The sequence below is a fragment of the Calypte anna genome, chromosome 3 (genome assembly GCF_003957555.1).
Source record: "Calypte anna isolate BGI_N300 chromosome 3, bCalAnn1_v1.p, whole genome shotgun sequence".
NCBI classification, from domain to species: domain Eukaryota; kingdom Metazoa; phylum Chordata; class Aves; order Apodiformes; family Trochilidae; genus Calypte; species Calypte anna.
Genome location: NC_044246.1, coordinates 38,200,723 through 38,216,082, shown reverse-complemented (window position 1 = coordinate 38,216,082; position 15,360 = coordinate 38,200,723). Strand labels below are relative to the sequence as shown.

At 50.6% G+C, this 15,360-nt stretch overlaps 1 protein-coding gene and 1 long non-coding RNA gene across 4 annotated transcripts in view; one reads left to right on the top strand and one right to left on the bottom strand.

The window, feature by feature from the left end:
- Positions 1 to 1,038, bottom strand: part of ATL2 (atlastin GTPase 2) — a 39,942-nt gene extending 38,904 nt beyond the window's left edge. For 2 of the 3 annotated variants that reach the window (XM_030448746.1, XM_030448747.1), the window contains exon 1: positions 962 to 1,038. In XM_030448746.1, the coding sequence (XP_030304606.1) occupies positions 962 to 1,022 (61 nt within the window). In that variant the 5' untranslated portion in view covers positions 1,023 to 1,038. The remainder of the gene's footprint in view (positions 1 to 961) is intronic. The other variant, XM_030448748.1, reaches the window with a different exon arrangement.
- On the top strand, positions 216 to 4,210 carry LOC115598162. Its single transcript, XR_003987437.1, has 3 exons — positions 216 to 608; positions 3,360 to 3,474; positions 3,935 to 4,210. It is a non-coding gene; the product is annotated as an uncharacterized LOC115598162 (long non-coding RNA).
- The last annotated feature ends 11,150 nt before the right edge of the window (positions 4,211 to 15,360 follow it).

Genomic DNA, 15,360 nt, shown 5'->3' with positions numbered 1-15,360 from the left:
TCCAGTCGTTCTGCTTCCAAATTAGGTGACAGTTATACAACAGAAATTTTAAAATAGTTCAATCTTCCAGTGCAGTGCTGAAAACCTCAGTCGATTCAACTCAGTGTTCAAGTCAGCACATTCTTCGGAAGTCTCAGGTCCCCTCTCACATAGAATGTGGCAGAGAGAGGGTTACAAATTCCCAGCTTTTAAGCTATTCTTGAGAAATAACCGTGTTAAAGAAAACAAAACCATACTGCGCAGACTCAAGCACACCCGAGGCTAAACACCAAGCAAGAGACATGTCCCATTACCACCAGAGGATACATTACAAGCTAGAACAGTACTGACAGTGGAACGCCAGGGTTCCCCATGGGGGGCAGGCGAACACGGATCAAACGTCTCCTTCCCCGAGCTGCTCCCTTCACGGGTGGACGTGGCTTCGAGGAAGCAGACGCTCTCCGGGCTGCCTGGCTCAGACCTCGGGAGCATGCCAGGCGAGCTCCCCGCAGCCCGGGGGCCTCGTCGGCCGGCTACAACCGCGTTCCGGCCCGCACCCCCCGAGATGTATGTACAGGCGGCACGGCCACGCCATAGAAGCGAATAAGGTCACCGACCGCCGGCCCCCGGTGTGGCTCCTCGCCCGCGCAGCGGGAGGCCCTGGCCGTGCCGGGAGAGCGGGCTGACCCCGCTCAGGAGGGAGCAGCGGACCCAGCGGAGAGGCCGCCGGGAGGGCCCCCCACCACCCCTTCGAGGGCTGGCGTTGGGGCTGGCGGCCGCCCCCGCCATTTTGAGGAGGGGGGAGATACCGGGGCCTCCCCCGGCGCCGCCAGCTGACAAGTCCCGCCGCCAAACCCCGCGACTCCCGTGGGGGCCCCGCGGGCAGCCCTGCCGCCCGTCCGTCTCCCTGTCTGTCTGTCTCTCTGCCTCTCTGCCCGTCGCTCCGCTGGCCGCTGCCGCCCGCCCCGGGTGTCGGCGTTACCTGCCGGGTAGAGCTGTTGGCGGGCCGGACCCGCGCGCCGCGCCGCGTCCCTTTCCGCCATCTTGTCCGGGTTTAAAATTAACTCGCTGTGACGTCAGAGTTCCGCTGCGAGACCTTTATCGCCCGCCGGCGGCGGCGGCAGCGGCTGCGGCTGCGCGCGCGCAGGGCGGGTCCTAGCGCCCGCGGCTGCCTGCCCCCGGGCCGCGCATGCGCCCTCTCTCCCCACTGGCAGGCACAGCCATAGAGAGGCACAGGCAGACACACGGAGGCACGGACACACAACACGGGCGGACAGACGAACACACTATACGCACAGACACACACACACACACAGACACACACACACACAGACATACACACACACAGACACAACACACACACACAGACACAACACACACACACAGACACCCCGGACCCCCTGTGTGCCGCCAGTACCCGTGATGACCTCGGGGAAAGGGGCCGGAGCGCTGTGCCTGCAGTGGGAGGCAGCCTCCCCTCTGCCTGAGGCGGGAGGCAAAGTCCCAATGACCCAGAGCCGTGCAGGGCTCCAGCGCCTTGGGCGAGAAGGGCCTGAGGGGCTTGGAGAGCGGCAGAGTGCTTGGGGCACAGGGATGAAGAGGGCTCAGAGGGAGGGAAGGCCCCGAGGACGCATGGAGCACCTCGGTGTGAGCATCGCTGGAGGATTCCTCGCTCCTCGTCTGGCCGTGGCTCCCGGCTCAGCTCGTTCATTTAGAAAGCACATCCAGCTGCCAGGCCCGTCTCTTAAGGCTGTCTGGTGGCATCCACCTCTACCTGCTCTGCTCTGGCTCCTTGCCGGGCCTTCATTTGCCTTTTCCATCTCTGTTGGGCTGTGGGGACAGCCAGGAAAGCAACCCAAGCTCTCTGCATATGTCAGTCACACCAGCTCCTTACTTGCTTTGGCATTGCTGCTGCATTTGGGCTGGAAACACTCGAAGGGCAGCTCTGAATCAGAACAAGCCACTCGGCTTCCCTAAGGGACCAAACAATCTTGCTGTTTCTGGGTTTTGTGAGAGTTGTCTAAACCCAAACTTACCACATCCTTTTAAAAGGCAAACTCTTAAATCTAGCTGCCTTCACTGCATGCAGGTTTTAGGTCTATGAGGTTTCTTATTTCTAAAGGTCATGTAAACCTCCTTCACAGTCAAATTGGCTGGTGTGACCTTGTCACTACACATTTGTCTGATAAATCACCACAATAAGTCAACAACAGCTTTGCAAAAAAACACCTTAACATAGTAATATTCTGTAGAAACCATGTTTCCCAAAGTGTTGAGCTACGCTAGCTTATTTAGCCCTATAGATGCAACTTCTGAGTGTCAGAAATTTAAAAGGAAAAAAAACCACAAAACAAAAAGACCCATAAAAAAACCCAAGTAGAGTTTAGTCCTGCCTAAATGCAACAGGGGAAGCTCAGAAGAGATCTTCAAAGCAAAAAACAAAGGGCTGTCATGGCACTTGAAGGCCTTTTCCAAACCCTGCTTTTGGTCATTCGCTACTGAAGTAGTACATAGGAATCTTCCTAACATTTAAGTCCATTACACTCTCTGCTGTGGTTACAGTGGCAGTCCTTGCCTCAGAGGTTAACGTCCAAAACACATTAAAAAAGGTATAAAAATGTCTAAAATATTCTGTAATCACAGCAAGTGAGAACTGCAGAAGGATAAAACTATCAAACTAATGCCATACACCTAATTCCACTTGTGCCCCATGTAATAAGATACTTGGTGCTGTAAAACCATTAAGGACTTCATTATTCTACATTTACATCAGCATAAATAGAAGCAGGATTCAACCCCTTTAACAGAAGCATTGGTATTAAGAATAATTGTTAATTGGCTAAGAAAAATTGTTGCTATTGGCCTTTTGTGGTCTCATATCCTTTACTTATTTGGGAAAAATTAGTATGCCATTGCCTGGCCTTCTAACCTCATCCCAAGCCAAGAGCAAACTTTTCTTGATGTCAGAAATATGGCAGAACACACTCCATGTACAGAGATGTTTCAGAGATACATAGGGAATCAGGCAAAGGGAAACTCATTGAAGGAAAATGCATTGAAAGCCAGAATATATTAACTGGCAGACTTCAGCAGCTTCAGCAGCTCAACTGCTAAACACTAAAAAAAAAAAAAAAAAACAAAAAAAAAAACTGGGGTGAAACTCCACAATACTAAAGAAACTTCTCAGTTCTGTTCCTAATAAAAAGCCTTGTTTCTGATCAAGTCTAGAAGAGTTTACATGAAGAAGAGTTTGAAACTGCATATATAGATAGCTTTCTGGTCCATGCAACAGGATTTGCTGCTGCTGTAATGTGAGAACAGAAGTCAAGAACTTGTAGGTCAGAAAGCTCAACCTTATTTCTGTCCTTTTATGTTTGCAGGATTGAAGAAGATGTTTTCTGAGCTGAGAACTTTCCTATCAATGTCATTGCCTGGCTGCAAAGGTCTCCATCTCCAGCACACTCCCAGCTGCGTCCCATGTTCCTCCAAGCCAAGGTACGCAAGGAGTTAGCACTGAAACTGCTTGAGCTACTCATGGGTTTGGCCTGAAACGAGCTTGGGAGCAACTGCACAAACCACTGTTGGGCTGTGTTGGGAAGGGACAGCAGGAGCAGGAACACAGGTCCAACCCACAAGCACAGGTTGGGTCAGTAGTTCTGTCAGCGAGTAAAGGCATGGTTTTGTGCTACAGGAAGCATCTTCTCCTTGGCTGGGCCATGTAATCATGTTCCAAACCCACTTGGGGACAGTCAACACAACCAGTGTCATCAGTGCAATGAACCAGCTCCACTAAGAGAAATCACAGTGTCTCCTGGATCTCAGACAGTGGGGCATGCAAGGGAACAGGAGAGATGCTGACCCACACAGGCAGAAACACCCCCTGCACACTATAAAAAGACAGATCTGACTCAGCTTCTTTGCCTTTCTGTGTAAAACATTTCTCTTTCTCTGTCAGCTGACCTGTGCAATGCTATCTAAGGTGACCTGAATGATGAGAAATCCGTTCCACAAACACCCACCTGAAGCATGCTGAACAGCACTTCTGGGATGGGGAATGGAGCAGTCTCCCATCCTGGGGCACTGAATGTCCTGGGATGAACCGGAGTGGTCTCTGTTGGTGAGGCTGCACTTACCAATGTCTTTCCTCATCTGCTTCAGGCTGTAGAGCCCAAACTAGTGACAAGATAAGTCTCAGTCTTCCTTACAGGCTACACAGTGCTGCAGGCAGTCAGGAGCTGAGGACAGATAGATGTGAGAAAAAGGTGGTTCTAGCAGTTTGCACTGTCTGCAGCAGTAAGGCACCTCCTACCCCTTTGCTGAAGTACCTAGCCCTCCCCAGGGCTTCCAAGGGAGAAGACTGGGAAGGTAAGGAGTGGTCAGCCCTGCAGGGGTGAAGCAGCATTAGCATTAGGAACAGCCAGGCCAGATAATGGTCAATTGCCCTCCCATCAAAAACCACCAAGGAAGCTGTGTCTCTCAGGCAAGCCTGAGATTTCCCAACAGTTCCCACCTGGGAAACCCACCTAGACCCGAGGGTTGCTCCAAGGGGCAAGGATGTGCACTCGCAGAGTTTGGAAAAGCCCCGGGAGGCACCTCATCTTGCTTTTCTCTGAGAAGCACCCACCTACTCATGGGCTTCATCTACTCACGGCTTCCCACCTTCAGCTGGAGCCCTCGTCCTCTCTGCACAGTGCCCACGGGCACGGGAGGCTGTGCTGCCGTCCCAGCCCCTGCCGCCTCTGCAGCTGGATCTTCCTGTTGGTCGACTCCCTTTTCCCCTCACCAATGCCTGAGCCCTGCCCACACAGAAACCACTGCTTGGTCCTGCCCAGGCTGGTTGTTCTCTGCTCCAGCACCTCTGCAAGGATCTCAGTCCCATAAACAGACATGCCTGGTTTCCTATGCTTTTTTTTTTTTTCTGATGTTTGCCATTCTCCAAGAGCATCTCCCCCAGATTCAAGAGGGTCTTCATCTATCATGCAGGTGGCCTAAAAGGTGCTGTGTGTCACTAGAGAGTGCCCAGCACAGCCTTGGGCTGGTAGCTACCTGTGCTTGCCTGCATGACCTGGGGCTGGACCCAGCAAAGCCAAGGTGGGACTCAGCATGGATCCAAACCTGGTTCTTCTGCAGCTTTCCCTGCAGAGAACTCCAAAGCTGTTGGGAGCAGAAAGCAAGTTGGGAAGGAGGGGAGAAAAACAATTTACCAAATCTCCCGAATCTGCAGCTGTCCCACATGCTGAGAGGAGATGCCCTTTAGCTGGCAGCAGCACAGATGCTCAAGAGACAGAGAGCAGCTCCACACGTGACGTGAGAGCTGCTCCTCTGAGGAGGAAGGATGAAATAAGGTTGAATTTTAGCTGCTGTCGGAGCAGCTCAGACCGTGTTGCTAGGCACCAGCTGCAGGAATCGCCTACAGGTGCATTTGCTGGAGGGGGTGGGCTGGTTTACTGGCCTCTCCCACTGCAGCGTTTGAAATGGGCATAATCCGTGCTCAGTCTGAAGGAGTTTATTGCACAATCTCCCAGGATTAAGAGTTTAAACCCACGGGCACAGCCGTGGCACAGCCGGAGAAAGGGCAATGGGCAGAGTCTGGATTCAGATTTGCCTGCCCAGGAGATGTTGGAGGGGCTCTCTGGGGGAGTGGTGGGCAGCCTGCCTGTGGGGGTGGCAGTCTCACGGGGGCAAATGGAAGCCTTCTCCCTCCTCTTGCCCTGCCTTCCCTTATCAGGGTGATTGAATGCTTCAAAGGATTAAATGGCAAAGTGGTTTTCTTCTGCTCCTGGAAATGAAGCTCTGTAGCCAGCTGAAGCTTTCATGTCCAGGCATTTTTTGAAACAGGCTCCAATCATTTGGGTCTGTATAAACACAGAGAGATTTCCATCTCGCTGTTATGCAAGAGCACAACGAGATGAATCTGCTTTTAAAGCCTGGGCAAGATACTGACTCTTATGAAGGCTGCAGTGCTGCTTAGAGTGCTAGTGCACCTACAAAGCCCAGAGTTCCCCCACTGAAGAGATGGCTGTCTACAGCCAGCACTTCAGCTACTTCAGACTTCAGTCTACTTCCAGCCTTACCTGGAGGCCATGTCTGCCTACAAACTGCTGGCTCTGCAGTAATTTTTTACCTGCTTCTCTAAAAATGAGACCAGCTCTGCTACTGGGGAGTATGCATGCATATATTAACAGCCAGTATGGTGAAATGCATTTCCACACAGGCTTTAAACTGCTTTTTCTTACATAACCTGAGCCCCTCTAAGCAACTCTGGGGTTTGGGTTTCCTTGATGGCATTTCCCGATGGCTTCTTAGAGCATCAAGGCCATCACAGAGAAATAACATTTCCTAACCCCCAGACTCTAGCTCCCAGATCTCTTATCCTAGAAAAAGAGGAATTGCTCCAGGTGTCACTCTGGTGCCCACCAAATGTCTTGCAGAGGTGACTGCACCAGTCTCTGAACCTGTACAGCCTCCCTCCAAGACACAGAGCTGTGTCTGCTCTGCTGGTACAAACAGCAAGGCACTTAACTCAAGGAAGGAGGAATCCCCAGTGTTGCCTACACAATCAGTGACCCTAAGCTTCAGTCTGCACTGCTAGTGCTTTTTCTGCATGGTGCAGCATGCAAAAATCAGGTTACTAGAGACAATTTGGGCTGAAAGTAAGCCATCATCCAAAGGCATCAGTGTCAATTCAGAGTCTCACTTAGAAACATGGTGTGTAGACATTTCATTCTTTAACATAATAAAATAAGACCGATTGCTTAGTGTGCCATGGTATTTGCTAGGAAACACTCCTATCAGCACTGTCTCAAGCTTTTAGAAGATCTTAACATACCACAGGTAAACTCCTCCTCACTGGGGCAGAGCATCCCTGTGTGATAGTGATTTGACTGAAGCAGTGCACCTGGGGATGGTATTTTGCATTAAGCCCTGGGCAGGCAGACCTGACTGCTGGTTGGATGTGGGACTGAGCACGACTGCCATGGCATACAAAATTACACAACAGAGCATATTTGCATCCTTTGTTGCTACATGACTTGGGCTCTGCTGGTCTTGATTTACAGGTCTTTACAAAGAAGCTGGTGGTTTATTCCCAGGGTTGCCTATAGTTTCTTCCCATGCAAGTCCAGACTGGCTGCATAGAGATGAGCTGTACTTATAAGAGGGATTCTACTGTCAATGCCCACAGCACCAGAGAAGCCAAGTTGCAGCTCTCATTGTCCTTTCCTGGAAGTCAAACCTCCTCCAGCACAGGGTCCCCCCACACACCCCTGGATGAAGCTACCTCAGTCCATCACTCCATCAGAACAGATTTGGATGCAATTTAGCCACATGGTCACAGCCCACCCTCCCCACACTGGAAGAACTTTTGGAGTAGCAAGGGCTGGTACCTCAAAGACATGGTAGCTGTCTGCAGGAGGGAACCTGAGCTTCTCTAAGCCACCAGCACTGAGGCCTTACAGAAAAGTGCCTGAGGCAGCAGCACCTCCAGGGCTGGGAGGACTGCCACTTTCTGCTCTGAACCAGTCCTGGATCTGGGGTGTGATCCTTAACACGTTGATGAAACTGTCTGGATCCAGTCTCTGGAACTGAATCAAAGGCTGCAGCTGAGTCTAGACATGAAGGACTGGACCAGTTCAGCCATCTGCATTTCCAGATTCAGTCTGGCCTCTGGATCAAGCTAAGGACAAAAAGCATAAAGCAGAATGTGCCATTTAATCTGGCTGGATTAATGTGTGAATTTAATTAGATTTAGTCTACTCAATAAAATCTAGAACATGCTACAGAAAAATGGCATTTAATCTTTTTCCAAGCTTCATCGTAGGCATCTGAACAGGGGCCCCACAGCATAGCCATGGGCAATCACAAGGAAACAAGAAACCAAGTCTTGGCAGCACCCAGAGGATGGGGCTGGGATCAGCATCCTGTCATCTTTGGTTTTGTGCCAGCCTGATTCTGAGGTTTCTTCTTCCCCAAAACCTCTCTGTGACAGAGGAGAGTGTGAGGAAGGAATGTGAAAGTGTGGAAGGCAGAGTCATGGGCCTTGGTATCCCCTGGACCCAGCCCTGCTCCAGGGCTTGCTCGAGAGGCAGCAGGGTTTGTGTCAATGAGGTCCCCACATTCATCTTGGTGCCTTCAAGAACCACAGAGGGCTGTGCTGCTTTGCTGGCTCCAGAGGACTTTCAGCATCTGCAATTCCCCCCTTGCCTAGCTGAGATATTCACCCCTGTGGGCCACATGAGTGCATCAAAATAAAGGCAGCCACTCCAATGCCACCGAAGTGAAGAACACATATCCTCTGGGGAAAGCACAGTGCCAGTTTGCTCATCGAGAGCATGACTGCGTTCACCAGAAAAGACTGTACAGGGGATTCAGGTGCTGTCTTGTATGCTTGCTCCATGCCTGCTTGCTCTGTGCACCCAGTCAGCCATAAAAAGCACAGTGCTGCACTTGTTTTGGTCACATTTAAGTAGGTTGACAAAAAAGGCTCTGGTGGCTCATTAAAATGAAACATTAAATTATTTGGTAATATTAATCAGGAGAATATCGCCTATTTCGTGCAACTCAAGTAACATAAACTTGCAAGAAAGAGAGAAGTGGAGAGAAAAAGAGGGAGAAGGCATTTAATTCCTTCCTTGATTCTGTCTGCCCTGGTTAAATGCAGGCTGGCTGCAGCAGAAGGCTGGAAGGTTAGCTGCCCAAACCAAAGGCAAATTCATTTGAGATCCAGGGATTAAGATACAATCATTTGATCTCAGATTAAACAGTGGATGAGCACCACAAAGGATAGTTTAAAACATTTGGAAAGGTGTTAAGGAAAATCAAGCAGGATTAAGTAATAAAATAGCTGCATTAAGCTAGAATGCCTCCCCAGATCACAGGAAGCCAGGCACCGAAGAGCCTGCTGGCAGGGACAAGCCAGTGTGCTCCCTGCCACAGCTCTGCAGCATTTGGAGGCTGGGTGGCTGACTGCATGGGAAGAGCAGGGCACCTTTGCCATCTGAGCTCCACGTGTGTGCAAGGGATCTGGCAGAGCCAGTGTCCCACCCCTCTGGAGATGGTGCAAAGGCAGCACGGGGTCCCTGCTGTCCCTAAGCAGCCTCAGGGATGGACCAGAGGGGACCCAGCTCATTAATCCTGCTGGCTTGGTGAGAAGCAGTTTGGGAGGAGGACACCAGTGATGCCACGTGGCTGTCACTCTGGGTGAGGGACATTTGGCAGGTGCATGAGACGCTTCACATCATCCCAGAATCCCAAAGCTCCCACATTGGCACTGGCCTCTGGCTGCTGGGCCGATCCTTGGCACAGTCCTGCTGCCTGCAGTGCTCTGACCTCTGTGCAGGAAGACACAGCAAAATTGAGAAGCCTGGAGCATCTCTTGTCCATTGCCACAGGAACACACTGATGCCCTACTCTGCCAGCGCAGCACTGGGGGGGTGGAAACACACACAAGGTATAACACAAGCTTCCTCAGTGCCATTCAGCTGTCTCCTAGTATTTCTATTTCCCATCCGTCCTCTGAGCAGAAAACAAGAGGAATTTGCCCTGCCCCACTCCACTTTGTTGCTTTTGTTGAACTGCTCTCCCTCACCTTCCGGGGAGCACAGCCACCTGCCACAAACCTTTATTAGAAAGAAGTTATCCAACAAAAATAGGTGAGCTAGCTGTGAATGAGTGCTCAAGGACAGCAACCCGAGAGCACTGAGGCTTAGGCTCTGAGGGCAGTGTGGCTGCTTCCCTGCCTTATTTTGGGAGCTTCCCCTGCCAGCGTTGTTTCTTTTCCAGGACTTGGCCCGATTTCCTTGGGCAAATCATTCAGCTGCCTTGAGCAAATTAATTTGCATACAGCACAGATCTTCACTAGCCATTCCCACAGGTTTCCTGATGCCCTCCACATGCCTGTTTAAGTTACTTAGTTCTCCAGCACCTTTCAAATAATGAACACATTGCTGTTAAATGGGTGTCCATCCAAGATGGGCAGCACTGCCCCAAATTAGTGCCTAGGGACTGTGGCACTGGCCCAACCCCTACGTGCTGCTTGCCACTGCATGGAGGCTCCACAGCTCAGCCCCAGCTTTTGCTACCCTCCAGCTTTATGAAATGTAGAGAGCAGCCATGAGGCTGGGGGACACAGACCTGTGCTGAGTGGATACTGGGTCTCCATCAGGTCCAGGAAAGACCCTTGCCCAGAGCCAGTGGAGACCCAGCATCCCAGCTTGCTCCCATCAATCCGCAGCATCTCACAGATAAACACCAGCATTTTCTCATGGTGGCCAAAGAAAAACTCCCACTGGGCTGCTGGCTGTACAAACAGCTTGTGTCCTTGCGAGGCTGGTGCCTCCATCACAGGAAAGTAACTTGCAATGAGGAACCCCAAGCCTGGGAAGGGTCCAAGCGTGGGACTGCCTGAAAGCATGTAACTGCTTTTTCTTCTTGTTGTTGCCTCACGGGCAGTGGTCCTGCAAACCACAGCCTGTTTTCCATGCAGTCCCACTGCCAGTTGCAGCCACCTGGCAGGCGCAGTGACCCCGAGTGATTATTTAACAGCAGATTGTATAACAGAACAGGGGCAGACATTACATTTCTGTCCCTGACCTCAGCCCTGGGACATCTCCCACCCAGAAAACTTGCAGTCTAATCTTTCAGACCTCAAGCAAGGGAGCAGCCTTGGGTATCTGACACCATACTTCAGCTAGGAGTGATCGGTGGGGACTGGGTGGCTCGGGGCAGAAGGGAGCCTAATGCTCTACCAGGAGTTCAGGTGTGGAGCCCAGACCCTGCCAGAATGCCCAGGCTGATCCTGCAGAGCCCCCCTGGTCCCTGGTATCCCACCTAAATAAAGCACTACACTTGCTGTGTAGTCAGGATGAACTGTGCCAGCAAGGTGAAGATGGATCAGCTGGCCTTGGGCAGGGCAAGACAAATCCAACAGCTCCCTTGGGGTCCAGCCACACTGCCTCTGGGTCTGGGAGCAGATGAGCCCCTTGGACCTTACCCCAGCAGTGGCAGGCAGTGCTCAGGAGGCAGTGGAGGATGTGCCTGCTGCTCTGGAGAGCCCCACATAGTCTGGGGCTTTGGAAAAATCAGCGTTGTGGTGATGATGTCCCTAACTCATGTTGCTCCTAGGAAGACACTCCTTCATGTGGCTGAAGAGACAGTTCAGGCCAGTGCCCTATAGCCCTCAGTGGTCAAAAGGATGCTGCAATGATACAGGGAGACAGACATAGAAAGGCCTTGCTTATCACTTCTAGGCACCTGCCATCTGGTTCAGACCCATCTCGTTCAGAAATCAGTCAAAAACAGGTTCTGCTGAAGCCTTGTATGAGCATATGCAACATGGAGCTTGTTTCTGAGCTTGACTTTGGCCTGCCCCAGCTCTAATTATCCTCTTTTAGCAGGTTTGGATAAACTATCCCTGCATGATGGGCATGGATCTGCTGGGAGGACAGAGAGGACCCCATGGGGCCCAGGCTGGTTGAGGTTGACACTGCCTATGGGGAGATGGTTGGTTTGGTTAATTGGGAGGGAGAGGAGGTTGGGGTGATTTAGCAAAAGTCTGCAGTGACATGGAGGGCAAATACAGGGAGGATGGATCCAGAGCCTTTCCAGTAGGTCAAGACAGCATAACAAGAAGCAAGAGGCATAGGTTGCAGCCTGGCCAGTTCATGTAGGGCTTTAGGAAAAACCCTTTTCCCAGAAGGGAGGTGCAGCCCTAGGACTTGTATCTAAAGAGGAGGGGTCTCCAACTGGAGCTTTCCAGCCTTATGTCTGCAGATCCCCAGCTGCTCTGACCCAGCATTGCCAACAGTCCTACTCCAAGGGTTGGCTGGATCAGAGACCTTCACAGGCCCCTTCCCAACAGAACTTTTATGAGTCCATGACAAATTGGGTGACAATGCTGCACCAAACTGAGCTGAAATCAGCCTACTGCCTTCAGCCATACATGCCAACTTACATCAAACAGTGCTGCTGTACAACTTACAAAGACGTATCTGCTCAGGGATCCAGCAGTCCACAGAGCATTCTGCAGCAGCCTGAGCTCAGGAGCACAGTTTACCAACAGCCACAGTGAAAACAGGTTCAAAGGGCAAGATTAGAAAATCCAATATGTGAAATCCATTACTCTTTCCACAACGGGGCTGGGGAGCCAGCTGCTGCAATGTGATTAAGCTTAACCATTAACCAGGGGGCTAAGGAGGTGCCATGCTCCTGAGGAGCTGGGTGCTGCATTACTGAGCCTGAGGTCTGTGTGTGCCAGCACTGGGGGATGAAAAGCAAGGAGGCAGAGGGATGCTCCTGGGAGCAGCACAGAGGGATGCTGGATCTGTGAGCTCCCACCATGCCCGACTGTTTTGCACACTGCAGCAGCAACCAGCTATCAGAGTTTACCTGAAACCATGTCTTACTGATTTCTTCAGCAGGGATGAAAAGAATAACAGGATGAATTAATGTATTTTTTTATAGGTTACATAATGAGTTAACTCCAAATCTGCCTTATAAATAAGTGGCAGAAGCTGCCAGTGCTTTCACTGAGAGGTGAGCTGGGCCTTTAACATTCTGTCTGTTTCAAAGGCAAACTGCCCTCCCCTCAGGCGAGTCAAAACTCAGCAGGAGGAACAAGCTTTAGCTTGCTAGGAATATTTTGGGTTTGCAAAGCTAGTTGGCATCATTTACAGGCAATGGGGAATTGCTTTGGAGCTCATCTTTGGATTCTAGAAAGCTTGCATGCATTCCTGGTGCTGTTTTGCAGCAAAAAACAGGCTTGGGCTATATCCTGGTGGGTGGGCTGAGGGTTGCTTAATCTTCTTGGGGTGCAAGAGCTTTACTTCAGCTGGGCAGCAAGGTCTCTGGCTCAGATCTCCTTCAGAAAGAGCCAAGCTAACCCAGGACACAGTTAGAATGAAGTAATGCTGGAGAAATGTGGCTGAAGCTGCTATGAATGTGCCTGGTTTTGCCACATGTGAGCACCCGATCATGCTCCTGGGGCCTTCAGTGCTCCTGCTGGCAGGGACAAACCCTGCCTGGGCACCACCCCTCCAGTGTGATGCAAGAGATGCTTTTGCACTTTGCCTCTGAAGCAAACCAGAGCTGGCAGCAAACACCCAAGGGCAGCAGCTTGGTGTCATGCAGCAAGCACAGGAAGCTGGGACCACACCACAAGGCAGGGTATTTAATAGCTCTGGGCAAAAGGTTTGCCCAAACAGTGTGTTCCAGTGCAAGTGCTCCCTTTCCATGTAATTCATGTGGCCATACTTACCAGGCTTTTCCTCTGGCTGGCTGTGAGCAGGAGTTTCTACCCTGCTCAAAGGGCAGGAGCTCACAGCTGCTTTTATCATATGATAAAACTGATCCAGCAACACTTTAACCCTCAAGGCCAGCTCTTGCATTGCAGGGGTTTTTCACCAAGCCACAAGAAGAGGAGGTGTCCTGGCACAGAAAAGGTTGAGACCCCAGGCCCCACATCTCAGCCAGGCCAGCAGGACAAATGTCACATTATTTGCTGCCTGGGGAGTAGGGATGCTGGCAACTGCCCTGCTCTTTCTGTTCACCCCTGTATCGAGAGAGATAGCAAAGGCAGAGCAGTGAGTGGCCCTGGAGCACTGGGGCAGCTTGTGCAAGAGACAGAGCAAGAGGCTCTCACAGCCCAGAGACAGAGAGTTGCTGGAAACACCAATCTGAGGTTTGTTCTTATCCTGAGTTAAGAAATCCATGGCCAAGGTTAAACACCAAAGAGACTGTGACCTCTAGCTCTGGGCCGACCCTTGAAAACACATGCCCTGGCTTGACAGAAGGGAGCACAGACAAAAGGAAATCCAATAGAGAGCAAATCCATAAGGGAAGAAGAGCAGAAGCAAACCCCAGCTGAAGCCAAGGGGGGGGGGACGACGACACTAGAAAAAAGTTTTCCAGTAGGCTTAATTATTCACTGCACTTAATTATTTACTTCCTGTTCCAAAACCCTGTTTAAAGCCAATTTTTGTTATGTGTAATGAGGATGGAAAACAAAAAGGTGTAAATTTCCAAAAAATATTTGAAATCAAAAGAGATGTTTACTTTTGTGTAGAAGTGATCTGGCTCCAAGTTTGAAGAGGGCCCTGTTGTTTGCCGGGAGTGAAGATAATGGCAGGGAATTCAGAGTACAGCCAGAACCTGACAGAACACAGATTGATGGGACCAAGCCCTTACAAAGCAAGGATCCTGCTCTGGCCCCAGGCAGTCTCCACCAGCCTCACCAATGCATTCCTTCTGCAGCCCATTATTATGGATAGAAACCTCCTTCCTCCTTGAAAAAGGAGCTTCTAGTGAGCTCCTCAGACAGACAGACAGACAGACAGGCAGGCAGGGCCTGCTGGTTCCTGCATGAAGCTGAGATCCAGACAGAACCCACAGGACAGGAGCTGGGCAACCCAACAGCCAGCACAGAATCAAGGGAGGCAGATACAACTCCACCTCTGTCATTACTTCAGTGAAAAGTGGGACAGGCAGAGCCTGGAAGAAAACCAGAAAGAAAGGGAATGGGACCCAGTCCCACCCTCTCCAGGTAAACCTGCAGGCTCCCTGAATCCCTTTTGTGAGCCTTTTGAGACAGATTTCTTGCCCCATAGGGAATCCCAATCTCTTTTGGGCTCTGCTTGTGCCACTGTGATGGCCAGTTTTCTCATTCCTCTCACAGCTCCTATTTGCATTTATTTAACAAATACTCGTCAGAGGTTCCAGGCCACTGCAGACACTGCTCAAACCTTTGGTTTCTGGATCCTTTTCCATTCTGTACTCCATGGAAACAATTAAATTGGTCTTGTGAGATCTGCTCTTCCTAAGCCAGGCTGCCATTTATTCATTATTATATAAGTATGAAGGGCATTTATACATGTTTGGAACTGCATCAGCTCCCTCAAGGAAGAGGGATGAAATATTTTCCCTTACCTTACCAATTAAATTGCTTATACAAGTAGAATCAAATGCAGGTTTCTGGGTTATTCAGTGGAGCACTTTTATAATGCTGCTCTTAGGAGAGGGGTTGCAGGGATGCCTTGAGCTCACATCCCAGAACCAGCAAGATTGCAGAAGAGAATCAGGCTTTCAGTTTTCCAGCTTGGGAAGTTTGTGGGTAATCCTGATAGTATTCCCAAGGCAACAATGGGTTTCTGCAGAAACAAACTTATACACTGACCTCTCTGAAGACTGTGGCATGCTCCACACAGTCTCTTTTCACTCACAGATGTCTCAGCAAATTGCTCTGGTGAGTAAAAGTCCAACCTCAAGCACCTGCAAGTCATTTTGCACATCTGGTTTCATACATCCTTACCACTGATACAATGCAGGTGATGCATCCCGTAACCTTAAACATAGAATCATAGAATCATAGAATCATAGAATCACAGAATT